General features: G+C 46.7%; 6 protein-coding genes across 6 annotated transcripts; 1 reads left to right on the top strand and 5 right to left on the bottom strand.

Annotated features, from left to right (window-relative positions):
• Nucleotides 1–134: 134 nt before the first annotated feature.
• On the bottom strand, nt 135–677 carry PEX2_100740 (uncharacterized protein; the record flags this gene model as incomplete). The annotated part of the gene is made up of 1 exon (XM_016747344.1): nt 135–677. The coding sequence occupies one exon, from the start codon at nt 675–677 to the stop codon at nt 135–137; it is 543 nt and encodes a 180-aa protein (XP_016601819.1).
• Nucleotides 678–8,388: 7,711 nt separating this feature from the next.
• PEX2_100730 (putative nuclear localization protein) lies at nt 8,389–10,817 on the top strand (the record flags this gene model as incomplete). Its single annotated transcript, XM_016747343.1, has 3 exons — nt 8,389–8,452; nt 8,655–8,768; nt 8,908–10,817. 3 exons carry the CDS (start codon nt 8,389–8,391, stop codon nt 10,815–10,817), a joined length of 2,088 nt encoding a protein of 695 aa, XP_016601818.1.
• A 3,397-nt stretch (nt 10,818–14,214) lies between these two features.
• On the bottom strand, nt 14,215–15,825 carry PEX2_100720 (uncharacterized protein; the record flags this gene model as incomplete). Its single annotated transcript, XM_016747342.1, has 3 exons — nt 14,215–14,230; nt 14,310–15,334; nt 15,400–15,825. 3 exons carry the CDS (start codon nt 15,823–15,825, stop codon nt 14,215–14,217), a joined length of 1,467 nt encoding a protein of 488 aa, XP_016601817.1.
• Nucleotides 15,826–17,048: 1,223 nt separating this feature from the next.
• On the bottom strand, nt 17,049–18,289 carry PEX2_100710 (phosphoglycerate mutase family protein; the record flags this gene model as incomplete). Its single annotated transcript, XM_016747341.1, has 3 exons — nt 17,049–17,771; nt 17,833–18,051; nt 18,158–18,289. 3 exons carry the CDS (start codon nt 18,287–18,289, stop codon nt 17,049–17,051), a joined length of 1,074 nt encoding a protein of 357 aa, XP_016601816.1.
• Nucleotides 18,290–19,286: 997 nt separating this feature from the next.
• On the bottom strand, nt 19,287–21,515 carry PEX2_100700 (homeobox domain-containing protein; the record flags this gene model as incomplete). The annotated part of the gene is made up of 2 exons (XM_016747340.1): nt 19,287–21,122; nt 21,183–21,515. 2 exons carry the CDS (start codon nt 21,513–21,515, stop codon nt 19,287–19,289), a joined length of 2,169 nt encoding a protein of 722 aa, XP_016601815.1.
• A 4,379-nt stretch (nt 21,516–25,894) lies between these two features.
• PEX2_100690 (uncharacterized protein) lies at nt 25,895–26,065 on the bottom strand (the record flags this gene model as incomplete). The annotated part of the gene is made up of 1 exon (XM_016747339.1): nt 25,895–26,065. One exon carries the CDS (start codon nt 26,063–26,065, stop codon nt 25,895–25,897), a length of 171 nt encoding a protein of 56 aa, XP_016601814.1.
• Nucleotides 26,066–26,568: the final 503 nt, after the last annotated feature.

Genomic DNA, 26,568 nt, shown 5'->3' with positions numbered 1-26,568 from the left:
TACATGGTTTCATTTTGGGTGTGTTCATTATAGTCATCAAATCGTAATATCGTGTCGGTCGCAAAAGATGAGGAGAAAAGGTCGATAGTCGAGAGTGTGGGAGAGATAAAGGGTATTAAAGAGTGAAGGCGAGTTCAACCCGCGATTGGAGAAACCATGCAAGATCCCCCTGTCCATAGGTGTTTGGAGGTCGCCTCAAGACAATTGCGACCCTTTTCCAAAAAACCATGCTCGGAGGAAGTTTCAGGGGATGTTGGTGATGTTGGTGTTGCTGCAACAGCGACAGGCTCTGTTTTAATTGAGATTTGTTCTGTGATTTCGACTGGAGTCTCGTTGGCCGCAGCTCTGTTCTTAAGGACAGGCAGTTCTGTATTGATCTCATCCACATCGTCTTCCTCGTCGGTGTCTTCGAAATCAAATGAGCTGATACGAGACTTCATGTCATTCTCGGTCCATGAGACGGAACCACAGTGCAGGCGGAAGTGAGCCACGCAACGGCGAAGGTCGGGGTCTGGTGCGGTAGCTTCACGGGCGAGCTTTTCTTTCGACAGGTGTGTGAGCTTGTAAGGAAGAGCATTTCGGTTTGCCATAGGGGGCCAGCGTTTATTTTGAACAATTGGCACGGAGGCGGTTGGTTTCGGGGTCTTGGGGGCTCTTTGCGTAGTGCCGGTATTCATGTTGTTTTGAACGGTCATAGACTGATGGGTGTTTTTTAAGAATATTGTAACCCAGATATGGAGAGGTTTAGATATGAGGATATGAGATGTGAGATGTAAGATGTTCGAATTGTTAAGGGGGAGTTCCAAAGGGAAAAGGGCAGAAAACGGTGGGAATTGGTAGCGAGTCTTATACCTTCGAAGAATAATGGGGAACATGGTCCAAGCGCCCTTTCTAGCCTGCCGTGTCACCAGATCACGAAACCGGCTTCCAGGCCTCTGATGGGTCATCTCTTCCTTTTTTTTTTCTTTTTCTTTTCCCTCTTTTATGACTTGCTACATATTTAAACTCTTTACCCCAGAAAGTTAGTCAATATGTCTTCAATCCTAATTTATTCTGATTTAGTCGTTATTCCAGTCTAAAAGTGATTCTAAAAAATTAAAGAGAGAAAAAAAGGGATTTCCGGTGTAGGTAGCGGCTATTCGGACCCTCCAGAGTGGATGGCCCCAGTTTTCTTGATCATTTGATGCTTCGAAAATTTTTCGGTGGAGACCCTTCTGCGGAGCTTATCTTGCTTATTCGCCCTAATCCCAGAAAAAAAAAGAAAGAAAGAAAAAAGAATACAAAACGTTGCACGGGGAAACTCACGATCCCCACGGATTACTTTCCTTGGAAATCCGAACCCCCTCATCCTTCGACGTTTGCAGTTTCAGGCTCATATACTTAAAAAAAAAAACAAGACTTGCAAGTTCTTTGATCAACTTTTGTTCCTCTTTTTCTCTATCAAATTAATATAGAAACATGAAATCATCTCTACAACATAGAAACACTGATTCCTTGGAAAACATCATCCCATTGTTATATGACTCAGCAAGCCCCAACGGGGCCCTTGGAACTCTGGCTGCATTCAGTTCTTCCGCCGTGGCCAAACCCCAAGAGATTCTACGGCATTATATTAATAATGAGTGCCCCGAGCACCGGGCCATCTTCTTGTCCCGTGAGCATACTATAATAATGTGCTGGACAATGAAAATCTGTACACCGACAAGTCCAAGCATTCCACATGCTAGTGTCCACACTCAGAAATATGCCCCTCCTGACGATCTTTAGAATCCGCCGAAGACGGCTCTGATCCCTAATCGCCTGGTTACAATACCCGTGCAACGGAGATGCTGCTCCAGACCCCCGCTGTAAACCTACACCAGCTCCCTTCCGTGGACACCAACCAAATAAACCAAAAAGGTGGCGCCCCAAGATGGAGTGCATTTACTCCGCCTATGAGTTTATCCTTCCAACGGAATAAAGCAGTGGAATGTTATCCTGCCGATACTTCCTATTTCACTACGGCCCCGCCTTGAATAAAATAGGAAGCCAAGAACAAAAACACGGTCGGGGTTCGCTCCGCTTGCAGAGCTTGATCGAAACCCAACATAACGAAATAAATAATAGAAGAGTATAATTAACTTGCAGATAAGGATGCAACGCCGTTGACGGCGAGTGAGACAAGAAGGGGAAAGGGAAAAAAAAAATTATGGCCAGATCTGCTGCAGAGGACCCCACTAATTCCAATGTTTTGGAGCTATTACAGCCACCAAGCCCAAAAATCGAAGTCTAGAATCTCCTCTAAAGGGCTGGGCACTTGGAAATGCTTGGAAAGCAGGTTCTGTACCCGCTAGCACACGTTGGTTGGCCCCACAATGGTTCTAGCGCCAGCGCCTCGAACTACTTCGCATGCCCGCTTTACAAAGTAAACTAATAAACAGCCAGACATTCGGATGACCCCCGAATTGTGACATGTTCTTACGGTCACAGCTATGGTGTAATTAGAGGTTTCATGTCTGTAGATCATACTTTGTATAAAACAGAGCATTTCTATCGGATGACATCCGCAGTAAACGAAATATCGGTCTGGAACCGGAACAAATATCATCACCCATGTGAAGACGCAGCCAGACCGTCGACCATGTGAGATCGACAATCGATACTCCGTACATATAAAAAAAGAAAACCATCCGATGCGCAGTTTACTGCAGACTTACGCCGTTGCTCCTAATTATCTAAAGCAGACTATTACGGCTATGCTAGCGGTCTAGTCAATGAAATGGGCACTTTGTTTTACACCTCTTGGATGTAATCCCCGCTTACATATTGTTGAATATCGGTAGAGTTGGCAGCAGTATGATCTGCTTTATGGCATGATAAACCAGACCCCGCACCTTCGCGCTCGGTTCATAACATCATTGCATTCTAGCACTGGATATATAGATAGTCCACCCCCTTACTACAACATACGGCCCAAAATATCAGTCCAGTCATTTTGCTCCGTGCTGATAAAGATAATATATATAGACAGCAGCTCAGGCGGCTCTGCTTGGCCGTTCTGCGGGAAATCTGCACTCCCCACCACTCTGTCACAGCCGCCCTGCCAAACCTCAAACCGAAACTTTTTTTCCATTTTCGGTCTGTGCGCTATTTTTTGGCATATTTTCTGACACTCTTATTACCAACTCACAATTGTATTGTCGATGTAGCATCTCGAGATAAACTTTTACCCTACCGTGGTTCGGATCCGGCCCGGCTTTCCTACCGCCATCTCTGTATGTTGTACTCCCTACTGAGTCTCTCCTTCCTCCTTTCCTTTTCTAGGGGATTGATTTACACCAGCTCCTTCCGTGGCAAATCGACCTGGCTCTTTGGGAAGGCGCAAGTCTCTCTACATTTGTCTCTCTCTCTAATTCTTTTTCAGGCATCATGGATGAACTCAATTATCAGGCCTTTTTCTAGGATGGATTGGGTGACTAACCAATCAAATGATTTGTCTCTTGGATCCACGGTGTTTTAATTTGTTCATTTCTCAGCTCATCGTTCTTAAGACCATGGGGATAGACCTACCGCCCTGCTCCATTGATCCGTCTCGGGGCGGTTATTTCTGATCAGGACTTGATTGAACCACTGTTGTCTACTCCACGGAAAATATGCTGCTTTTGGTACTTTGTGGCAGCCATATTCAATGCATTCCTGCTCACAAAACAAACTGTGCATTGTGCAATGCAAAAACGGTCATAATTATACGGCAAATCCCAAGAAAGGACATCTACGATGTACACACAAACTCCTACCAAACCAATCGTGTAACACATCCCTTAGACATTGCATGCCCAGCAGAAACTAATGCACCACGCCGGATGGGCTTTACAAAAACCCCTCTCCTAGGTTTAGCAGATTTTACACCCTGCAGATCTTACTCGATCTCTGGGTCACGAGTGCTCTACCCCGGGCACTCCCGGCTGCTGCTGTTACTGCAGCCTAAAACAAATAACGAATCTGATTCAGGCCAATGCATGCACGCGACCGGAATATGAGACCAATACCCTAGAAAGGTCTCGTCTCCGGGTATCTGGCTTACGGCTGCAACTAAGCCAGTTGCTGGGTCTACTAGTATATCTACACCATACAGCAGAGCCATGTCCTCGGACGGCAAATATCGCTCTAGGTGCCGTTGGAGTAAATCTTCGTCACATACTAGTGGGTCAGGACTCAGCCCCAACCAAATCAATGAGCGCAGCCTCTCGGAGTTACATAGTACCTCCAGTCTTCATTGTTACATCCAAACACCACTAGAACAACTTTCCTGATTTTCGGGATTTCGATCAGGCCCACTACATTGTAGATCTATGTGCCATGGTATACAGTATAAATCAAGCACTGCTGTGCATCCCCATGTACAACCATAGATGCCTGTTCTAGTCACATCCACAGCCGCGAGTCAACCAATTCTATATAGACAACCAAGCACATTGTTCCAGGTTCTGCTAAAAGGTTTGCGGGCTTTTAAAGCTAGGGTATAACCACGTCAGATGCGGATCTGTAGAACGCGTGGCCCCGGGACGCAACTCCCAAGGCAACCTGAAGCATGCTCAAGCATACTCATTGTATTAAATTAGAAAAAAATGACTTCCAATTTCTCCCTTGCTGGTGATCCGTAAGTATATATGCAGCTTACACGTGCTTTTGATACCAGCGTATGTCTATCTTTTCTACGCAAGTCATAAAACGTAGTTCCTAGAATTATGACTATCGGAAGGAAGACGTGATAGGTTAAGGCGTAAATGTATGTGCCCCCCCCCACCCTCGACTCATCAGAGGCAGTAAGCTGCCTCTAAAAATCCAAGCACTTAGCTTCTAAAGGCGTGGTAATAGCTACTCTCCAGAATTCTGTTCTGATCTAACTCTTGGTTAGAGCCATGTCTGCCCTTCGTTGTTGATTGTGGAGATAAAATTGGTTCTGATATTGCATCAAAAAGGAGGCATTCTAAACTATCCCCCAAAGATGGAATCAAAAAGGCAAATAGGCTGAAAATTGGATTGGACATGTCGAATTTGACATTTTTAATACCTTGTTGTGCTGACGAATGATGTTCTCCTCAGCTTGTATCTGTGTCATCTAACAGGCCCCGGATGTGACCAATATGTGTAAGTCTCCAGGAATGTAGGGATAGAAGTGGGGGTTGCTGTAGACATCACCAATGATAAAGCTTAGATGTAACTAGGAAGTTGCGGTTGTCGTCGGTTGTCTGTGAATGTACATTAATTACCGCTCTTTTTTATTTCATGGGATCGATGGGGACTCATTATCAGATGTACATATTTACCAATACCCAGTCAGCGTCTACGAACAAGTGCATAACCCAATAGATCTGCGTAACAAAGAACAAAAACGCCACTCGGCGCGAGTCAATGGTTCACGAATTTTATACTAATTCCTTGTTTAAGGTGGTAATTAAGAAAGCATGTTGCATCCGGGATACAGCTCGGCTTGGTCCGTTGGCTGAAGGACACAAGATTAGGCAAGGTTTAAATTCAGAATCAACGATAGAAAATATATACATTCTTTCTCTATTTGGAGCTACAGGGTCACCTTGTGCTCTGCAAGCCTGGCACAGACCCTGTCATTGTATGACGGGAAAGGAAAGTCGGCGCCGAGCGTGGAAAACGGCAGCTCTGCAAGACCGGGCTGCTGTGAGACCTGGGACAGCGTGTATGACTATCTGGGCTTTTTCCATTTTGAACCTTGTACATTTGCAATATAATTCATGGAGTAGTCCGACTGTCGCGACGGGGGTTATTGTGAAACGATACTACATCTTGCTCTTCCTCGTACAGCCGTTGCGGTTCCCGTGTATATGAGCGAAAACTAACTCCGATTTGGGCGATACTGTTGGCATAAACAGTACTCTGTATGCTATCCAAATTTAGTAATTGCGCTGATTGGAGCATTTTGGGGTAGCTTTCCTTTTCTAGTCGCGCATGGGCCGTTCGTTGATCAACTGTTTGGGTAGTTCCTGCTCAAATGACCTTCTCAGTTACATCTATAGCGTCTTCTGCAGGTCATCCGCTCGTCATTTGACGAATCAAAGGTCTTACCTGGGCTTTAAATAATTTCGAGTCTGGGAAAACACTCATCCACCAACACAAGGCTTCCATTTATATTGCAAATATGACCGTTCGATTCCCGTTTCAAATCCCATATCATACGGCCATACAATAGGGGTTTAAGTCCTTTCCTAGCTCATTATGATGCGAGCTTATCCCTTCTTCCCGAAAGGTATGAGCCCTTATATCCTCTGAGTAATACTCGAAGTGAACATTTCTGGTTGGAGCTAAATCAAGTCTCTCACAATGAACGAGCATGGCCCCGCCCATCTTCATTCATGAAGCACTAGGTCTAAATAGTCGCTAGCTCCGGTTAGGCTGACAAGATGCGGCCTGAGCCCATTCCTCTCGCTCACTTCCTTATTTTTATTTAACGGCCCCTCATTATTGCCCCCCCGGGGGATTATCGTCCGAGTTGTTGAATATCGGCATAAAACAAGACCTGACTCTTGAATTTAGGTGACCAGGACCATTTGAGTATCGCGTGGCTTATTTTCACTTTGTATTTGTTCTTTTGATAAATTTCATAACTTCTAGTTCGTGCTTGATCCGATATAATCCGACCGCGCATATTGGGTGCTTCGCTTCGGATTGGACCTTGAGCTCCTGCATACTACACTAGTCGACATCGGTGAGAAAGACATATATCCAGGCATAACCAATAATATCGTGTCTGTCGGATGGGGTTCACTATTTGTAGGCTTCGTCAAGGATTCTCTTTTCATTTCCACGTCTTGCTTCTTTCGTCTATAATTTTGACCCCCGGCAGCTATTTGAGACACCTCGAGTTACACAATACACGATCCAGACTGAATGGACGCGATCATAGCTCTATCCAAGATCTATCACGGTGCCTAGACGCCGTCCCATGTTGTAATGGACCTTGCTCGAAATCGGAATAGGGAAAAGGCCATTCAGGTACAAATAAACAAAGTTATTTGTCATTTTATACACTCTTCCCATACGGAGTAGTCTATACTAAATGCTGGTCTCCAGGGATCAGCAAGAGAATACTAATTTGGGGTATATAAATACAAGGACAATACCAATACTTCAGATGTGACTGACTTCATGATTGGCTCCAATGCGGATAGTCCCTGAGTACTCCGTCCTCTGTACCTAGTTGAGAATTTCAAACCAAAAGAGCGTTGTACTCTCTTGTGCTACGGTTGCACCTTGTTTTTATTTTTTAATTTTTTAATTCTTTTCCTTTATTGTGCCTCTTCTTGCATACGTCTCGACACTGTTGCCCGAAAGACGCAGGGTCCTTCTCGATGTTTCTCAACCCATATCGAGGATTCGATCGCTGTGCCACCTCGGAAAATCGTTCCTCTTGGATTACGTTGGAATCAAAGGAGTCAAAAGAGGAGGAAAGCATCATTTTTCTATGCTTATGCTGCAGCTGAATGCTACCGTTCATGATCTCATTTGTCTCCTATCAATCCTGTTCGTATATTGGCGCCGTACCCGCGACACTCAGAATATCACAAAAAGCTCCCCATTCCCTCCGGCCCCATTCAACTCAGATCCTTTTACCGTGACCAAAATCCGATCAATATCCGATCAATCTATTACGCCGGAAGAGATATACTAATCTCCAACACCGCAATACTCCAATATTAAGTGTTCAAATCCCCGTGTATTTTACTTGTTTCGGGGCTCCCTAGGACAAACGACTTGGCCTAGCCTCTGTAGAGCCCAGAGCATATTCAGCCTGCGGGAATTAGATCAATTTTTTGTCTGATTCGGTGCCACTTTCTTAGCAGCAGACTTGTGAGTCTTAATTGTTTCTGCTCGTGACCAATCACGAGACGAGCGTTTTCTTCTTTTTTTTCTTTTTCTTTTTCTTTTTTTTTTATCATTTCCCGTTGCCCCTTGCAAGTCTTGGGTCCTCCCCGATAGAGACATAATAGAAAGATATCAGAATCTTGATTTGTGCAAGATTACATTCCCAGTTATTAACAAGTCGATGTCCCCTCTCTCTCTCTATTTCTCACTTGGTTGCAGAACACCTGAATAATCAGGCTGTCATCTTCACCGCCTCGAGTCCCTTCCCCTCTCAAACCCAAGTTCATCCGAGATCCTACCTAAAAGGCTACAAGCTCCTGACTTGACCTAATTCGATCTACCTTAGAGAGGTCCGAAAGTCTTGCATGAGCATATCCTGATCTCTTGCGCCACTTTCCATCCTTCCTCTTCCGGGATACCTTGCGCGTTGACTTGACGCGCCATCTTGCGACGCTCGAACCGTCCGACCTTCGACCCGCTATGTATGGCACATCTCACTCTTTATCTACAATGAATGGTATGGATATCATTGATGGCTCGGGGACCATCGATCCCGCAAACTTGAGCAACTCCGGTATGTGTCTTATCGCATTTCTTGCCGGCTCGGCTTCGCGCCTTTCATTTCCTATTTCATCCTCAACCACAAATTCTCGCGCGCGTCCTATTTTTCTATAGGTGGGACCACTTGATGGAATGAATCACATATTCCTACTCATTGTCTCATCTCTTTGTGTATTCCTTCCCCATCGGTGCTTTCAAACTGATACCCCTCCTAGTCTCTGTTGCCCTGCCAGCACATTCCCATGCAATAGCAAGCCCCCGTGGTGTCAAGCGTAGTCGCACTCCAGACCATATGGGAAATGGACATGTCGAAAGGGACCAGGATGATGGTACGTGCGCAGCGGGAAGGCATTGTCAATGGGTCCTATCCAGAACCGTGCTATTTTCCCAGCAGCGCTTGCATCTTGCCTAGTCACAACTTCTGTACTTCACGAGATGGATGCTAACATTGCCCTGTTTGTTTTCTAGAGGAACAAAGTCGCCGCAAGCGCGGCCGCCCCCCAAAGACACCTCGGCCAAGTTCTAGTGAACAGACCATCGCAAACACTTCTATCCAAACTCCCCAAATGCAAGCACGCGCACTATCACAAGCCAACGCCGGATCGCCGTCTCTTGCATCACCAGATAGCAAGAATACACCAACAAAAACACTGGTCAAGGCGCTCCCTACCGTGAGAGATCACACATCAGACCAGTTGAATGAAGAGGGCGATGAGTACATCCCTAAAGAGTTCGATGAAGCAGGAGAGACCAAGGCAGATCCTATGGGATATCCGCAGGGTGGCCGCGAGTATAAATGCCGGACATTCCGCGTCCCCCTCCGGGGCAGCAAGCTATTCATGCTTGCGACTGAATGTGCCAGGGTATTGAATTATCGTGATTCTTATCTTCTGTTCAACAAGAACCGATCGTTGCATAAAATAATTGCTTCCCAAATCGAGAAAGACGATCTTATCCAGCAAGATATCCTGCCATATTCCTATCGGTCTCGCCAAATTGCTATCGTTTCCGCCAGATCCATGTTCCGACAGTTCGGGAGCCGGGTGATTGTGAATGGCCGTCGGGTTCGAGATGACTACTGGGAGACCAAGGCTAGGAAGCAGGGATTCACGGAGGATGACCTCGCGGGTGAGAAACGCCCTGGGGCGGCTAAGGCTCGGGATGGCTCTGTCTCGGAGCCAGCTACAAACCTGTTGCCGGCGCTGCCTCATAACGATGTTGTCTACAGTAATTCCATCGAGCCATTGCCTCACGGGCTCTCGCTGGATACTTCTGAATCTTCTATGTCCATCGCCCCACTCCCCATGATTCATATGTCGACGACGGATGACCCGCGGCTACGGGATTACACTGCCATGCCTCGTGCACGCCAGGAATTGACAGGACAACCCTATCATGACCGCACGCAAACTAGCTCAGCAGCAGACCTCATGAATCAAGCCCAGCACACATCTGATTTCAACAAAATGTTGAGCATTCAGCGCAACTTCCGCCAAAAAGGCTTGGATGAATTTTACTCCAAGCCCCGCGAGGCCCCAGTCTTAGAGACCCAGTCTAGTACCGCTCTTGACCCGGGTTTGTCTGTATCACAGCCTGTTCAGGTATCACAGGTTCCCTCGGCGGGGATGCCAAATCCCGCTCATACGCAGCATATGCTCCCTCAGCAGGTTCCCATGCAGCCCAACCCAATGATGGGTGGACAGCAAAACTATGCCCAGCAGGCTCACCCACAGTCCGTTGGACAGTCTCCCCTAAGAATGCCACCAAATATGCAGCCCAATCTTATGCAGCAACGGTCCAACCCATCCATGGGTGGCGGTATGGGCCAGGCCCCTCCATACGGATACTCACCGCAACAACAGCAGATTTGGGGACAGCCGCCTCCGCAGCCACAGCCGTCCCCGTTGCCGTCGTCAGCCCACCAGGGCGTTGGGATGTCTCAGTATGGTCAACAAATGTCTGCAGCTCCGCAGCAAAGCCCATCTCCCCTCGGGCATCATCCGCAGCAGCAGCAGCAACAACAACATCACCACCAGTCTCCTCGCAACCAACAGCGACAGTCAATACCTCAGATGCCTCAACAGTATTCCCAAATGCAACACCCCCAAGCGGCGCAGGCTCAGGGTATGCAGGGCATGGGATATCCGGGAACCAACCCGGCCGGTTATCCGGGCATGGCACGAGCCATGTATCCACCCAACCAGGCTCATGGTGGCCAACCCTTCATGGGCGGAAACCCTCAACAGGCGGGTCTTGCAATGAACATGGCCGGAAATGGTATGCCTGGGTGGCCTACCGGACCTGGTGGCCCGATGCAACCCGGACAACCTCAACCGGGCCAGTCTGGCAGCCCCTTGGGAGGTGGGTGGTCGTACTAGCTCACGGCGGCCGGCGTTATCTAGATTGGCGTTGTTTTTTTTTACCAGCTTTTACACTATCATCTGAGGCGTGATTATTTTGTTTCACTTTCACCACATGCTTTCATTCATATCTGAAATATTCTCCTTTTATGATGTTCCAGTGTTCTACTGCATTCTTCACTGCATCCCATGGTGAAGGATGTTCGGTTAATGTTAATCTGGGCCAACCTTCCTATACCCTTTGTTGAGTTGTACTTAGTCGAGGTGCCTGTTTCTTTGTTTACTTATTATTATTCTTTTCTTCTTGTTTCTTGTTATCCCTTTACCGGCGTTTGATCCTTATGCTCGGCGTTTATTCTACCCTTTTGGACAGAGTGTTGCAAGATTATGAGTATGTATGTTTTTGCTTTATTTCCTATATATGGTCGATAGAGGGTGAATCGCTGTGGACAGTTTAGCTTTCCTGTGTCTAGGCGAGATGTCTTATCGTCTCTTGGCTGCTCGAAGAAATGTATGATCCTTGTTCGCTTGCATCTGCTTGACCCTATGTATTTGAGTTCTATTCTTGTTTTAAATCCCGGTTTTCCTGTGTGTGTAGCAATACTTTCGAAACTTCGTTCTGGTTGTTATATCTATCTTGTATACCTGTCAAATGACGGTGTCTCTTCTCTACATACTTAGTCTCCACTGCTCTCTATACTTTATTTCTTCTGCCAATTTCAGTTGGCATGGCATTTCAACTTCCACCCTATCTATTTTGATTTCTCGTACATACCTTGTTTCCGCTGATTTCGAACTAGTATTTAGCCATTGGTCCTCGTACTAACGAAAAAGATATACGGTTTGATAGCCTGTTTCCAATACCAAAAAAATAATAACATCAGTGGTTGTCTGCAGCGACTAACGTTGTCGCTTTATCATTTCTTATGTTAACATCTTTCATTTTATTTAGGGACTATATGGTGTAAAAAACGAAGTAGTTGGTTTGGTCCCCGGTAGTGGAGAACGGGAACAAAAAACAAAAAACAAAAAACAAACGTCCCCGGGAAGGCTTGAACTTCCAACCTCCCGATTAACAGTCGGACGCGCTAACCAATTGCGCCACGGAGACTTGTTTGATGAAAGAGCCAGATAATTCTGAGCCTATAACCCAAATCACTCTTTCTTATCCCACACAGCAAACAGCCCTCATATCACAGCACATTATCATACACACAATTCAACCTCCTTTGTCTATGACGATAAAATACTTTAAAACTTGCATCAAATATATATATATAAAACTCTTTATTTCCAAACAAAACCCTCAAGTTAAACTGTATATTTTGTTTTGAGGTATTATTACATTGGTAGGGATATATATATATCGCTGTGCTGTCTTGTTCGATATATCTCGAACTTGTCCGTTATAGCCACCAAATACCACATGAAAATGACACACAGAGCAAAAAAAAGGGCAAAAAATACAGTAGACATCATAAACAGGGAGATAAATGATAGACCCGTATTGTACAAGAAAGGGATATGTTGTATCGATCGATAGCCCCAACATATAACCAACGAAACGGTCACTAGGTATAGCTCACACTTCTCGGTGTCATATATACTATATACCAGTAAGCATATTAGCGCCATATAAACAAACTAGGATATGGAGGTAACAATGAGAGCTGACCAGCTAGAAGGGGTCGCGTTAAGCACCAGGGGACCGCTGGAGTTTTCGCTCCAAGGGAGTAAGAGTGACCTACCCTCCTGCGAATCTTAAGGTAAGTAGCATATACTCGAGTGCTGCTAAATTTGCTTTCACACCCTGGATACCTCTTTTACATACAACAAGCCTAGGGCCTTAAATTAGATACTAGGTGGGTTGTGCTACTTACCATCACCACGACGTAAACCAGATAAACCAACAGACCTACCTAAATCAGAACGACTTCACGAATCGGCATTATAAATTATTGACTATACCCCGCTAAGAAACCAAGGCCTATACGTATATACCTCGAGTAATACACAAAAACCGCAATGACAACACGAGGGATCAGCTAAGTATTTTTTTCTTATATTCACAACTTAACATCAACCAAGTCCCACCCACTATCCCCATTTACTGGCACCTCCAAATAATCGGAATCCAATAAGACAGATCTATACCAGGCAATAAGTAGAGTAACAGTAATATAGAACTGGGTTATTCAGTCCACGAAGTGGGATTACATAGCCATAGACCATATAACAGCCAAGCGGTATTCTTGTCTTCCATATCCCAGAATCAGACCCTGCCTGCATCAATGAGTATTTATCTTCATTTCTTGGATATGAACGAGACATAAACAACAACCCATTAGCCTCAGCCATAATATAACCTTTGATGTCTAGGTAAAGAAAGGCTATGTATATCCATGGATACGATACGCCTGATGTAGTACAGTAAATAAAGTTTGACGATGGAGTTTAAATTAACGTCACCCTACTAATAACTCCCGGAAAGAGAAAAAAAAAAACCCCTGGAATAACAAGTGCTAAAAGTGTCTATTTGCAATGAAAGAAATAGGGAATGGGAACAAAAAGAGAAATATCAAAAAAAAAACAAACGTCCCCGGGAAGGCTTGAACTTCCAACCTCCCGATTAACAGTCGGACGCGCTAACCAATTGCGCCACGGAGACTTATTTGATAAAGAGCGACATCCAAATATGGTAATTGAAGAAAGACTCCTACAATTAGTTGGTGATAGGTTGTAAATAGCGAGAGAAGCACAAAAACGAAGATAAGAAGAAAAGGCGGGACACCATCGCATTCTAAATTATCCAGGGACTGAAATGGGAGAGTTCCACTTCGCGAGTGTATGAAATTTGGTAGAGCAATACTATCCGTCTGGTTCAAGTGCGCAGGGCCTCAGGTGCAAATGACCAACTAATTATTTGCTAACTAAATAATCCAGGGACTTTCTAGCTTCTATTACTCGCTATTTTATAGCCATGCCCTTGAACCACGATGCTATGATACCGCAAACCCACCAACCAAGTTAGGGAACGAATCATCAGAGAAAAAAGGGAGGAGGTAAAAGAAAAAGAAAGCACATGGAGATCAAGACGACCAGACGCAGAATTAAGGGAAAATTCCTACATACATGAAATCCTGGAGATCTAGACGACCAGGTAAAGAAGAAAGGGGAGTACGCACATCCCGTAGTCAGTTAAGGGAAAACCCTAAGAACCTCGGAAAGTTCATCCCGGACAGTGAGCCCAGAAATCAAGAACAGCAGTCACAAATCATGATATCGCCCCCTGTGACATCTTTGTTTCTGTAAATATTGCTCACTATGTATCCCTAATTAGGGTTATGGACTGGGTTGATTGGTGGGAAATAGCAATGCGGACATCTAGGCAGTCCCTTATGATGACGGTTTGCATTCACCACCGATCTCCACTGTGTAAGAGCCAACCAGTCCCGGCCATGGAGAGTCCAGAGTGCTGTTGGGTAGTGCGAGAATGAATAACTAACGTACTGGGTGCTGGTACCCGTCATCGAATAGCCACATCCATCAACACGAAGCCAAGTAAGTTTCCAGGGAGGAAGTCCCTGATGAGTGAAAACATCTTCCCAGGTACCAGCCATGAGCCGAACGTGGACCAATTCAATGCGAAGTAGTGTATTGCGAGCTTGTATGAAAATCTTCCGGAGAGTTTCATCGCTGATTCTCACACCTTCAAGTCGGAAGCTTCTCAGTTTAGTGAGGCTCTCTGCTTCCAGATCAGATACATCAAACCAGGTACGGGCATCTAGGCTTAAGACCTGGATTCGTTCTGCATACGAGATGAGCTGGACGAGATATGGAGAAAATCGATCGAGTGGATACTTGGTCTTGATCACTGACCGGGGCCATTTCGGGTCTCGCCTGCCATCAGGACCAGTGCTGTCATTAATGGTGATGTGTAGCTCTTCAATTTGGCCGAACACGCTTGTGAAGTTCCTGGCGTAACTGTTCGACTCAAAGAAACGAGCAAATTCGGCGGTGGTTGGCATAGACATATGGAGACATCTCAGTCTCGGGACAGGCACAAAGCGTAAAGTATGTACAAGAGAATTTGTCAGCTTGGCAAGCATCGGTGGCTTGAGTTGTCCTTCTTCACTGAATGTGTCCACCACGGTGGGAGTTTGCAACCGCAATGTTTGAATGTTTTGGAAACGACTGATGAGGATTGGAAGAGCTCCTGCTGCCAGGTCGTCGATGTACCGATCATAATCCAGTCCGGGCAGCCATGATCCCACAAAACCAAAACGAACATCGCGTACGTAAAGGGCGTGTGGGCTTTCGGAAATCTTTAGGATGCTATCAAGAGGCCGACCAGCAGAGTATCCGACGACGGCCTGGATGTGTCGAAAAAGAAGAGGAGCCGCAATCCGGTTCCAGATTCGGTTCACCAGTCTCAAATTCGAAAGGGTCTTTTTGGTTGCCGGGTGTTCGTAGATATCCCCATAAATGAAATCAAATTCCTCACATGATTGAGCAGTAAGCATAGCATAGAAGACCTGAGATCAAGTTAGCTGACGGAATTGGTCTATGCTCCATTAATTTGACCCAGTGTAGTACTTACTGTTTCCCACGCTTCATACGGGAGCGATGGCTCCCGTGCAAAGTACCGAAACGCGCCAGAGGGTTGATAAGACCGCGCGTCATCATGTTGAGTCCGCGAAGGAGGATGATTCAAATTGTTAGACAGGCGCCTGTCGAGCGGGGAAGGTGTATTAGGAAGGCTCGGGGTGGGGGAAGGACTTTCAGCCAAGTGAGGAGTCCCAGGAGGGGAAGCCTCATCAAACAAAGAGGTGTGAGAATAGGAAAACTCAGTAGGGACACCACGTGAAGGCTTCTGAACGGGTGGGCTGCTCAGGGCCATCGCAGCCAGCCGTTCTGAGGGTGAGCTATTCAAGGCCATCGCGGCCAGCTGCACAGATGGCGAGCTGCTCAAGGCCATCGCAGACAGCCGCGACGAGGGTGGACTTTGAGCCTGCGATGGATTCATTGCTGTAATTGAACCAGAAAAGATCCAGGAACAGCGCGGCACGTATCAGGAGGTCACCAGGAGTGCCCAGAATATGCTTTCAGAAGGGTAAACAAAAGGTGAAGGTTTGTTTTGATAAATGCAAGTATTTTATGGTAGCCTGACCCTCAGGCAAGCAGAGTGCTGATTGCACCGCCTTGTTGGATGCCATTTTTTCCGCCATTGAAATGAGGCGGAAAAAAATGAGGGTGCGTAGGAATATAACAAGATGTAGTAGTGAATGAAGTATATCCACGCTCAAAGAATATGAGAAGGACAATACTAACATAATACGCAGCGACCTCCAACCTTGGAAGTGACCTACACTGCCCAGGTGTACCTAGGTACCTAGCTAGTTAGTATAAGAGCCAAGGATGAACCAATCACAGTGAAATATGGCCCTTGGAAGCATTCGGAGCTTCATGAAGTTCCAAGGTTTTGTTATTCACACATATTATCTAGGTACTTATTTTCTAATAATTGTAACTGTAGCGCATTATGTATATAATATACTAGGTACATCCTAGTTCTACCTAAATATCTCACTTCTCTTCCTATCTACAGCACTGACTTTGATTTATTCATACTCTCGGCAGTAGCTGATACAAAGCCATTGTGTCTCCACTAATGAAGCCATCCCCACTGACCTTTGCCACAATCAAGTCTCCGTGGCGCAATTGGTTAGCGCGTCCGACTGTTAATCGGGAGGTTGGAAGTTCAAGCCTTCCCGGGGACGATTCTTTTTGTTTTCAAGTTTTTTTCCACTTGATTTTATGATGTTATGTATGACTTGTGGACCGACATTTTTCAAGTTTTTTTTTTACCGCATGAGGGGCTAGGCCAAACACCATTAGAGGGGGAGAGGGAACATCTGAAAAGACATCGAACCAAAAAATTAAACAAAGATTAAAAAGACATGAAGATATCGTAAATAATATTTAACATCTAGAAGACATTGAACAAGAATCTTGAATATAACGTCCCTTATACTAACCTTGGAACCATCTCAAGTCAATTGGAACATATTACTGATCTACGTCACCAGCCAAGGAAGGACAAGGCCGCGTAACCAGCCGATTATTCCTGTATTGCACATGTTTGTCCTCGGTTATATCAAGTGTTATCACAAATTGCTTCATTTGACTGTACGCGGGGCCTACCCCGTACATGCAAAACCATCTACCTAATTTAGCATACAAATCACTTTAGAACCCGGTAGCCAAAGGCGTCGTAACAGGTGCTGCACTGGAAGGACAAACACAAGCCGTAGCCGATGTAACCGGAGGCTCTGTACAGTGTGGGCTCACCTCCCAAGGCACAGAGGAGGTGGCAGGAGCCTTGCCTCCAATCCTTTCAGCCTTGACCAGCACCGGAATAACAGCACCGGTGCTCAGCCTGAAGGTCCGGTGTCCGATAACCCTCAAAATAGACGAGATTTCACCAGAATGCGACGTAATAGACACAAACGACTTCTTCTTGGACAAAGTAAAGAAAACTTGTCCCAATGCCTGGGCACTGCGAACATCCTGCGCGCCACTAGTCTCAGCCGTCACGCCATTCCACAGCTCATCCTTCTCGGTGAACCCATGCTCAATCGACCAGTGCGGGAACAGGTCGTGGATGTAGCTGCGACTACGGCGGTGGTCACAGGTGTGGATGCTGATTCCTTCGCGGAAGAGTTCCTTGATGGTCGGCTTGAATTTCGCGCTGTGCTTGGGCAGGTCCAGGTCCCCGAAAGTTATGTTGGCGGTTTGCAGAGTGCGTGTCAATGGGCTGACATAGTACTGGTCTGGGGTGTGGATTCGTTGTTCATTTATCTCCTTTTGCCAGAACTCATTTGCTATGAGCGCTTGGGTGACACCGCCGGGGGTGAGGGCCGCGTCTGCCCAGCTTGCTGTGCTATTACCGCTGAGTTCGGACCAGTAGCACTGAATGGAGAAAGTTAGATTGGTCCTAGCGCAATGTTAAGGTGGCAGGCAGGGGACTTACGTTCCACGCTGGTGTGCCATAATAAGTTTCGGCGGCATTGTGCCACCCTTCCCCATGTCGACCAAGGAACAGAACCTTGTACTCGATGTGCGGGGGAGAATGCTCATTCAAATTGGTGACCTGATTGTAGAAGCGCTCCCATTGAGTTGGAGACTCGTTTTTCTTGTAGTCTTTGTCTGCGGGATATGCGCGGTCGATCAGGCCGAAGTTCTCCGCCGTCTGAACATGTTAGTGGACCCAAATAATGACCAGTGAAGGTATCGATATTGAGATAGTTTTTGAAGTGTAACCATTCTTAATTGGCTGGAATTTGCACTTCACTTACATAGTCAAATGTAGAGGCATCAGTTGATTCCTCATCCTGCAAAAAGTAGCCTGTGACCGCAGAATAATTGATAGTCGATGCCTGCGCGACAGCTAGGCCCACAAGGGCTGAACCGAGAGTGGAGAGTCTCATTGGAAACGGGGATACGCGGGTTTCAATCCCAATGGTTCAATAAACAAGTTTGTTTTGTGTTTTTCCTTCTCTTTGAGATGAGATCGCCAAATATGTTCCTTTTATATTCAGCATAAACCTTGGCAGACTGTAGCGCACGTGGTAGTTAAGGTTACTGTGTGTTCCAGTGGCGCTTTTCCGCAATCCAGGGTTCCGGACACGACAACCTATGGTCTGGCGCACGTGCTGAATCCATTATTGTACGATGTACGGAGTACGTACTCCGTACACTTTGGAAGAATACATGTCCATAGTGCTTGTACGAGCGAGCTAGAAAGGGCAAGGCACAAATGGCTTGAACATCCGAGCCCTAACTGTTTGTGGGTTAATCATCATTTGGTTCGGAGATTTACTTCGGGTAAATGCCAAAATGTAAGAGATCACCCCTTTTTTTGATTGAGAGATATGAGATAGTATAGATACGTAACAAATGTATGTATCATGGAAAATGTCAAAATAAGTCGAATGCTGCCAAAGCCATATGCAAATCCAAGTTCAAATCCCATCCACAAAAACCGATTCCAAATCACGGGAATAAAAAAGACGTCAAAAGACAAAGACAAGTAATCAAAAGCAGAATATAAAAAAAAGGTCTCGATGTTCCCGTGAGGGAGCTCGGCAGAAATTAAAAGGTCCTATCAGACACCAAAAATAACAAAAACAATCCCAGGCCAATAAACAACATGCAAGGAATGCTCCAAATATGTAAAAACCCGGTGAATACACCCCAAATAAAGAGACACGAAAAAAAAAATAGTATATAGAAGACATAAAGTGACAGTGCTTCTCCGCGCACGGAGAGTTCAGTAAACAACATCTCCCTTACGAGGGAAAGTGTAGGAAAACGAAGGTGAAGGTGAAAATTTTGCGTAGTGAACTCGTCCCAGACCAAAAACACTAAAAGTTGTCGCGCATTTCTCGTACATCCATAGTAAGGGAAAGATCAACAGACTTGCCCCTAGGAAGGGTAGTTACTTGGCGTCGTGTTGTTCGCGAAGGTGTAGGCTTTTGGCTTCTGCATCGATGGCAAGTGATGGCCACCAAAGTGGGGATCGTGCTCTGGGAATTCGTGCATCATAAATTCGGTCCGCTTCCTCTCCGCGAGCTCGGCAGAGCCTGAAATGTCGGTATCTTCGATCGAATAGATCAAAGATGGGGACCCAGAGACCGATTCCATGCCAAAGGCCTGTCCGTTGTGGTCTATGGTCGTGTTATAACCCATGGGCGAGACGGTGGCTGAATGCGGCACCTGGAGACCAGCCGGGTACTCGGGCGAAGATATGGAAGCAGTATCGGCCCAGCTGTGGGCCGGCATGGGAACCGAGTCACATGTGATATATTCAGGGAAGGAAGATACATGAGCCGGAGCCGACATCGGCGGGGCCACGTTTTGGTAAGGGAAGGGGGAGTAAATATCCAGTGGCGTAGCAGGGGGTGATGCCATGTTAACTTGCATGGGTTGAGAGGTAGGGAAGAAGTGGGCTGTGGAGTGGGCAGACAAGCAGTAGTTGCTTTCTGTGGGAGAGGCAGGCATGAAGTGCTGGAGGTCTTGCGGGGTCAAGGGAGTTGGTGGAGCTAGGCTAGTGGTCGAGAGGGATGGTCGCAGCATCTTCTCAGCCTTCTTGATGGACCCAGAATCCGCAAAAGTGAAATTGAGTGGAGATCGCTGGGCAGCCGATGCCTTCCGCACACCGGCATACCGGGAGTTGAGGCTCTGAGCTGACTTAGACTGCCTCATCGAGTTGCCGGCACCGGAGTTAGGCATACGAGCGGTAGGCGAGAGCGAGGACATCGAGGTTGAGTTAACCAAAGGACGAGTTCCCGAGGTGCCAATGGCAGCAGGGCGAGGACGCTTGCGGCGTGCAGCGAGATCAAGCTCCTTACCAGGTTCCTTCCAGCAATTTGCCTCCACTCGATCCACAGATTGAGACAGCCCAGATTGGCCGGTAGTACATATTCCGATGCCTTCCAGTGAGGCAGTCAGCGCATCAGAAGACTCACGACGTGTGACCGAGATATCTGGTGCCTGCATGGACATCGGATATTGCATGTTGCCGTAGACGAGGTTGTCGTGTCGTGACTCCCTGTCCTCAGACCACTCTTCCCTGTGAGGGGGCAGGTGGTTCGAGTAGACGTCCAAGTTATGCTGCACAGAGTGGGAAGGATTCGACATCTCTGCCATTGATTGGTGGCAAGCGGAATATGACGTCTGCTCTGTAGTGCTGTATCCCACATTTTCACTGTGCTCGCCCGATCCCCACGAAGCTGGTCCTTCCTTGATACCAGACCAGCCCGAAAATGAAGAGTTGATGTTGGCAAGACTTCCATTATCATTAGCTGGTGTGGCCGTTTTTGGTGGTGGCATTGAGCCAGGGGACAATGCCTCTTCTTCGTCGTCGTCTTCTTCGGGAACAGACTCGTTCTTGCTCCGGGGGTTGATCCGGCGACCGAATCGATCCCGGGCAGCACAAGCAGCATTCAGCGCCCTCTGCAAAGATGCAAAAGTTGCTTCTCTTGCTGACTCACTCTTTGTTTTGTGGTGCTTGGAACGGCTGGATGTGGAATCTGTCTTGGCATGGCCACTGGATGTGGAGGTAGGTGTTTGCTTAGGGGTAGCGGATTTCTCCGATTCCTCCTTGGCAATCGATCCTTTTCGAGATCCAGACATTTGGTCCAAGGTCTCTGATTTCCGGCGAGCAGCCTCCTCAGCCTCCGCCTTGGCCTTTGTCATCTTTTCGAATTCCTCCTGGCGTTTCTGTTGCTTGGCCTTGGCGCGACGGTTCTGAAACCAATTCTATTCATCCGATTAGCTCTCTGGGTACACAAGAAGCTTCCAGCCCTTGGTTTTACGTACTGCAACGCGAGGCAGACTCAAATTTGTCTGAGCCGCCAATTGACGCTTAACGTTGCTGCTTGGTTTCGGATGAGCCTGGAATTGGGCCTCCAGGGTTTCAACTTGTTCCTTGGTCAACCGTGGTCGAGACAGATTTTCTGTGTATTCGTCGTAGTCCATAATCGGTTGGTGGTAGTAGTCAATCATCTCCATTGGCGGGTGTGGGTACATATAGCCGTCAATAGGGTGGTGCATCATCGGAGGAGGGACCATGGACGGGTCATATGCCATGTGTTGGTCCATTGGGATGCCCTGGTGGCCCTGGTAGTTCCATGAGGGGTGGATATAACTCATGATCTGAAGAGGAAAGGAGGGAGGTATAGGAGAGAGGAAGTTGTGGGAGAGGCGCAAGAGAGATAGAGAGAGACGGGGAGGGAGATGCTGCACAAGAAAGTGGCAGCTTCGAGGAGTGAGGTCTATATCATGAAGTAGATTCGGTTTGGTCAACCTATGGCGATGGAGACGGGGAGCTTGTAAATGTAAAGAGTGGCAGTACGGGGAGTCCGTGATTCAAGAAAAAGAAATGAGCAGTGGTAGCTTGTGATAATGGTCGATATTAAGGAGAGACTCGGGAATTGGGACCCAAAAGAGTGTGCATGGAAAAATAAACCAAGAAAAAAAAGCAAAGAAAGAGCCCAAGGAACGTAAAGAAAAGACTGTGTGGGAAGAAAAAGGATGAAGAGAAAGAAAGATGGACTTTGAAGGCGCTGGGGGGAAGATCGGGGGTGACGGCTGGTAAAGCGCGATACACAGCTGCCGAAGAGCTTGGTATGATTGGGTGGTGGGCGGGTATTGTCCAGTAACGGGTTGTAACCAGATGAAACAATCTTGTAAAAGGTCTGTGCCTGTACGGAGTACTGGGTACATGAGACTTATTTACTATGAGTACCGGGATTGCGGGTACCTGTACGGAGTACGGAGTACGAGGTACTTCAAGTATACCAACACATATAAAAAGAATTATATTTAATTTATGAAAAATATATATTAAGAATAATCAAAAAGAATATACAACGTAGGAAAAGCAATTCAGATCTGGGATCGTCTTCCTCTTCCCCCATCTACGGAGTACACAATCCAATGATGCGAAGAATACCCACACAAATTGAAGGCTGAATTACCCCCCACCGTATTTCATCCTTTTTTAGCCCGTGGAGTCGCGCTACCGCCCGCTCGGTAGGGGGTGGCGGCCTGATTCTTGCATCAGAGTCACATTTTTATTTGATTTGAATATTCTTTATTTTATTCTTATTTACGATGTATCCTTTATCATGGATATTTTTTTTTATTTTAATTTTGTTTCCTTTCCAGAATAGAGTTGGCCCAGAACATAATTCCGATCCCGTCCAGACTCCCCCTCGTGAACTCATTCTAACATGGACGTGTGACTGAAAAAAAAGAAAAGAAAAGAAAGAAAGAATTAAGGCATACGAGGCTCTATGGAGCCCTTTCTAACCCATTCGGATCTCTTATGAATATTCATGGGAAAATACCGGTCTATATTCTCCCATACCTGCTACAACATACTCTATGTTGTATAGCATTGGTGATACCTACGATGTAATGTACATCGATTACCTAGGTAGGTAGTAAGCTTCGGAGTAAACAAAGGTGAGCCAGGGTTCAAGTGCGGAGAGCCGAGTTTGGGTCGGATGTCTCCCGCGGTAATTTAATATATACAATATACGATGTGATACACCCTGTAATGTCCCCTCAAGGCTTCGGCACAACCATCTTAGTATTCCGCGAATTTTACAAACCAAAAAAACACAAACGCAAAAAATCCCAGTTCCTGCATTAGCGTCATGTCTGATCCCAGGAGGTTCCTATCGCTGCAAAGAAAATCATGTCCACTATACTCCGTAGAAGAATTTAATTTGGAGAGAAGAACCAGCGGATCTACTAGCAAGCACCTAATTTACGTGCAATGTTGTATGCTGTGCGAAGTACCGAGTATGTATGTATGTTTGTAGCCTGTAGCTACAAGTTACACATAAGACATTATAAAGCTGTAGGTATCGGTACAGAGTACTCCGTACCGTGATCAAACTTGCATAATCAATCTGTTTTAGGTAGTAAATAGTCACATTTACTCCCTAAATATCCCGGCCGAGGCTTCCAAGTGTTCCCTGTACCAGGGTGACCGGAGACCGGTGCTCTGGGTCAGACGATCGGACGCAGTCCCTCGGTACAATGATACCCTTATATGATTCGAGGATCGTTACAATGATGGAGAACGATGATATTTACTCCATACTCTATGTACAAAGGTACGTTGTATAATACTCCGTAGACTATTGACTCCTGAAGCAACTAAGTATCAGCTATCTGTAACTGCCTCTCTCTGACCAGGTTCCCCTTCCCGCTAGCACAAATCTATACTAGTGCGGGCGCATGGCAGCGGCCAAGACAAACTAAACATCAATAGTCGACAGATCCCCCGTCGATCACTCAAGGATCTGCCGAGCTTTTTTCTTTATCTCTTTCTTTGGATGTGGCGCCCCCCTATCTGGGGCATAATATGTGCCCCCTGTTATTCGGCTTCTTCTAGGCTCCAACCATGTTCCAGGTGTGTGACACCATCTTGCCTTTTCCCGGGCCTCTGGTTGGACCCTGCTCGACAAGCGCTAAACGTCTTGGAATAAGTCGCTCGATGCACGCAAGTCACGAGGGTTGCAGCCAACTTTGTCCACCCCCTTGACACGCACATGCGCCTAAAGATGATCACTGCCCGGGCATCCGGAGACCGCTGCCCAAGGCGCAATGCTCCCTTTTTTTTTTTTTTTTGTCTCAACTACGTTTCATCTCACGCGTAATTTGATACTTAGACAGCTAATCCGTACAGTGTGCATTGTATATTGTACGGAGTGCTATAGGACATCTTAGAATCTTTTACTTTGGCTGTTCGGAGCAATTGACAGCAAAAACACTAAAGATCTCTGGGCGACGAATCTTAAACTATGGAGTCGAGAGACCCTCAAACGCCTGTCTTTTACCGTGATAGGATCGCATAGGGAGCCCAAACTCTGACGTTGGCATATGGATAGTGGCACCCGGAGAGAATAAGGCAACAATGAACCGGTCTAGCGGAACCTCTGCTCGAGCTATAAGCCACAAGAGCACCCCTCGCCCTCAATTTAGTGATCTACTCCCTTGACTACTCTATTTGGTAGCATGATCTGACCCAAAAAGCCGCCAACGCTATAGTGATCCAAGGATGATCATGCTCTGTGAGCCAGTCATATAGATCAAAAGACTATGGTGGAGCGATTGTTAATATGGAGGGATCGATCCGGAGAAAAACCCATAGCAAAGACCTTGTTTGAGACTACTAGCAGCCCCACGGACTAGGTAGATCATAGGGGAGTACTTCGTACTTCGTACACAACGTGGCTCTTGGATTCTCTCAAACTTTGTCTCGCGGTGTGTCACTGTTCCTGCTCTTTGGAAGTAATGCTGTGATGGATGTGATTGTGACGATGTAGAAACCTAGAAGGTTTCCAATTCAAGCTTCATGTGCATCAGGGCGCGTATCGGTGTCCGGACATCACATCACATCCGATGGCTTCATGACTCCTCTCTTTGGGCGATTGTGCTCACTTTTGTCTTGGCACATCATGCCCCACCAACGCACCAACAAAATGGTCTCATGGTCTCATGGTCCAAGGTGATGGCGAGAACAGTACGGAGTACATCATAGACAAATCTGAGCAGCGTGGACACGGACCAGTTTGATATCACTCCAGTCTGGCCGAGAATTCCCGATTTCTGATATTTTCTACTCCTTCAACTGCTAATATACGAAGTACGGAATACAAAGTACAACAAAGCCCATTCTCGTACTTTAGTACATATTTAGGCTATTGTAGTTATGTTGCATACAGATCGACTCAGTAAAAGATTCGGGGGATCTGCCATGATGACCCCTGGGTCGATCCGTAACGTATTTCCCGCACGGATCCCTCCGCCCCATCCGACTATTGATTGGATCTCATGTGAACCGTTACGCCGGAAATACAATCTCAATTATCGGACCTTGCAACAACCACACAGTGCCCAGGTGTGCAAAAATAAGAAGGAGAAATAGAATGGGGCACAAACCCCCGAGAAATCTTGAGGTATGATCGACAGTGTGATAGCAAAATTAAATCCAACATATCCCTCGGGTTTCAAACCTTCATAGATTGACGGTCAATTGGGGATCCTCCCGAGGATCATCCTCCACCCCCCGGAAATGATATCAAACCCCTATCCATTCATGGATGGCGGTGCATGGCTTAGTGGGTTTCTTGACTAGTTAACCAGGATGTTTTAGGGGCCCGGAGTATTTCGGTGACCAGAAGCCAGGTGGCTGAGCTGTGCAGATCTGTCAATGTGATAGATCCCCCTCCCTTGTGGCGCTGGTAAAAGGTCTGTGGCGGTGCGCAGCTATATCGAGCACCCTGCATATGGACAACTTTCCAAGGTTAGGATTATACATTTGTCACTTTCGTGGGGCTAGTGCTCGAGATCGCAGAACAATCTGCCAAACTAGCTACAGAGGAACGGTCTGTAACATGATTGGACGCTTCCTTCAACCCAGACAGTTCAGATCGGAATTTAGGTAGCGCATGAGAACAGAATTGCTGTGTGTGATGAGATTGCATTTACCCCTCATCCGTCATCATACATTTTCATACAGAGTACAATGTAATAGGTTCACGAGGAACCCCTCCAGATTGAAAAAAAAAGCGCTCTCCCATATCGCTTTTCTTGGTTCGGTCAATTGTGATGATATTCAGGAGTCTGCATTCGAACGTCACCTCTTCCCGCGGGATGCAAACTATGTTGTAGCCCCCTTGCATGCTATTCTCACCGACCGAATAGCCTTCCTCAACGTCATTGGAGAGAAACTCTGCTCTCGCCCCAAGCTCCCTTAGTTAGGTAGGATGTGTCCATCTCCAAACCACTTGGCCCACCAATGACATCCACACAATGCGTTTCTTCCAAAGTTGCCGAGAGAAAAAGTTTCCATATCCTCGTGAGCATCTAACTCCTTCCCCAAATCAGCTAGCTGCAGCTGCAGAAACCTCTGCAGCTGCAGCCAGAAAGCCCAGCCCCAATAAGAGCAGAGACAGTATCTCCCCCCCTCGAAATCTGAAGTCATCCTCGGGGATGCATTTCCGTGCTCACGGCCTAGTTCCACATTCAACCAGGGCTCAAGCGTGCATGAACGGTAGTTCGCGGCCCGCCCTGCCCGAACGATTGGATCAGATGCGAGTAGCGGGTGCATTTGCATGCTGTAACGCCCTGTAGAATAATCCGGCTTTGAGCTGCAAGGATTGCGTTGCTGCATACCCACGGAAGG

This window comes from Penicillium expansum, assembly GCF_000769745.1.
Source record: "Penicillium expansum strain MD-8 chromosome Unknown contig355, whole genome shotgun sequence".
Taxonomy (NCBI): Eukaryota; Fungi; Ascomycota; class Eurotiomycetes; order Eurotiales; family Aspergillaceae; genus Penicillium; species Penicillium expansum.
This window is presented reverse-complemented; position numbering and strand designations above follow the sequence as displayed.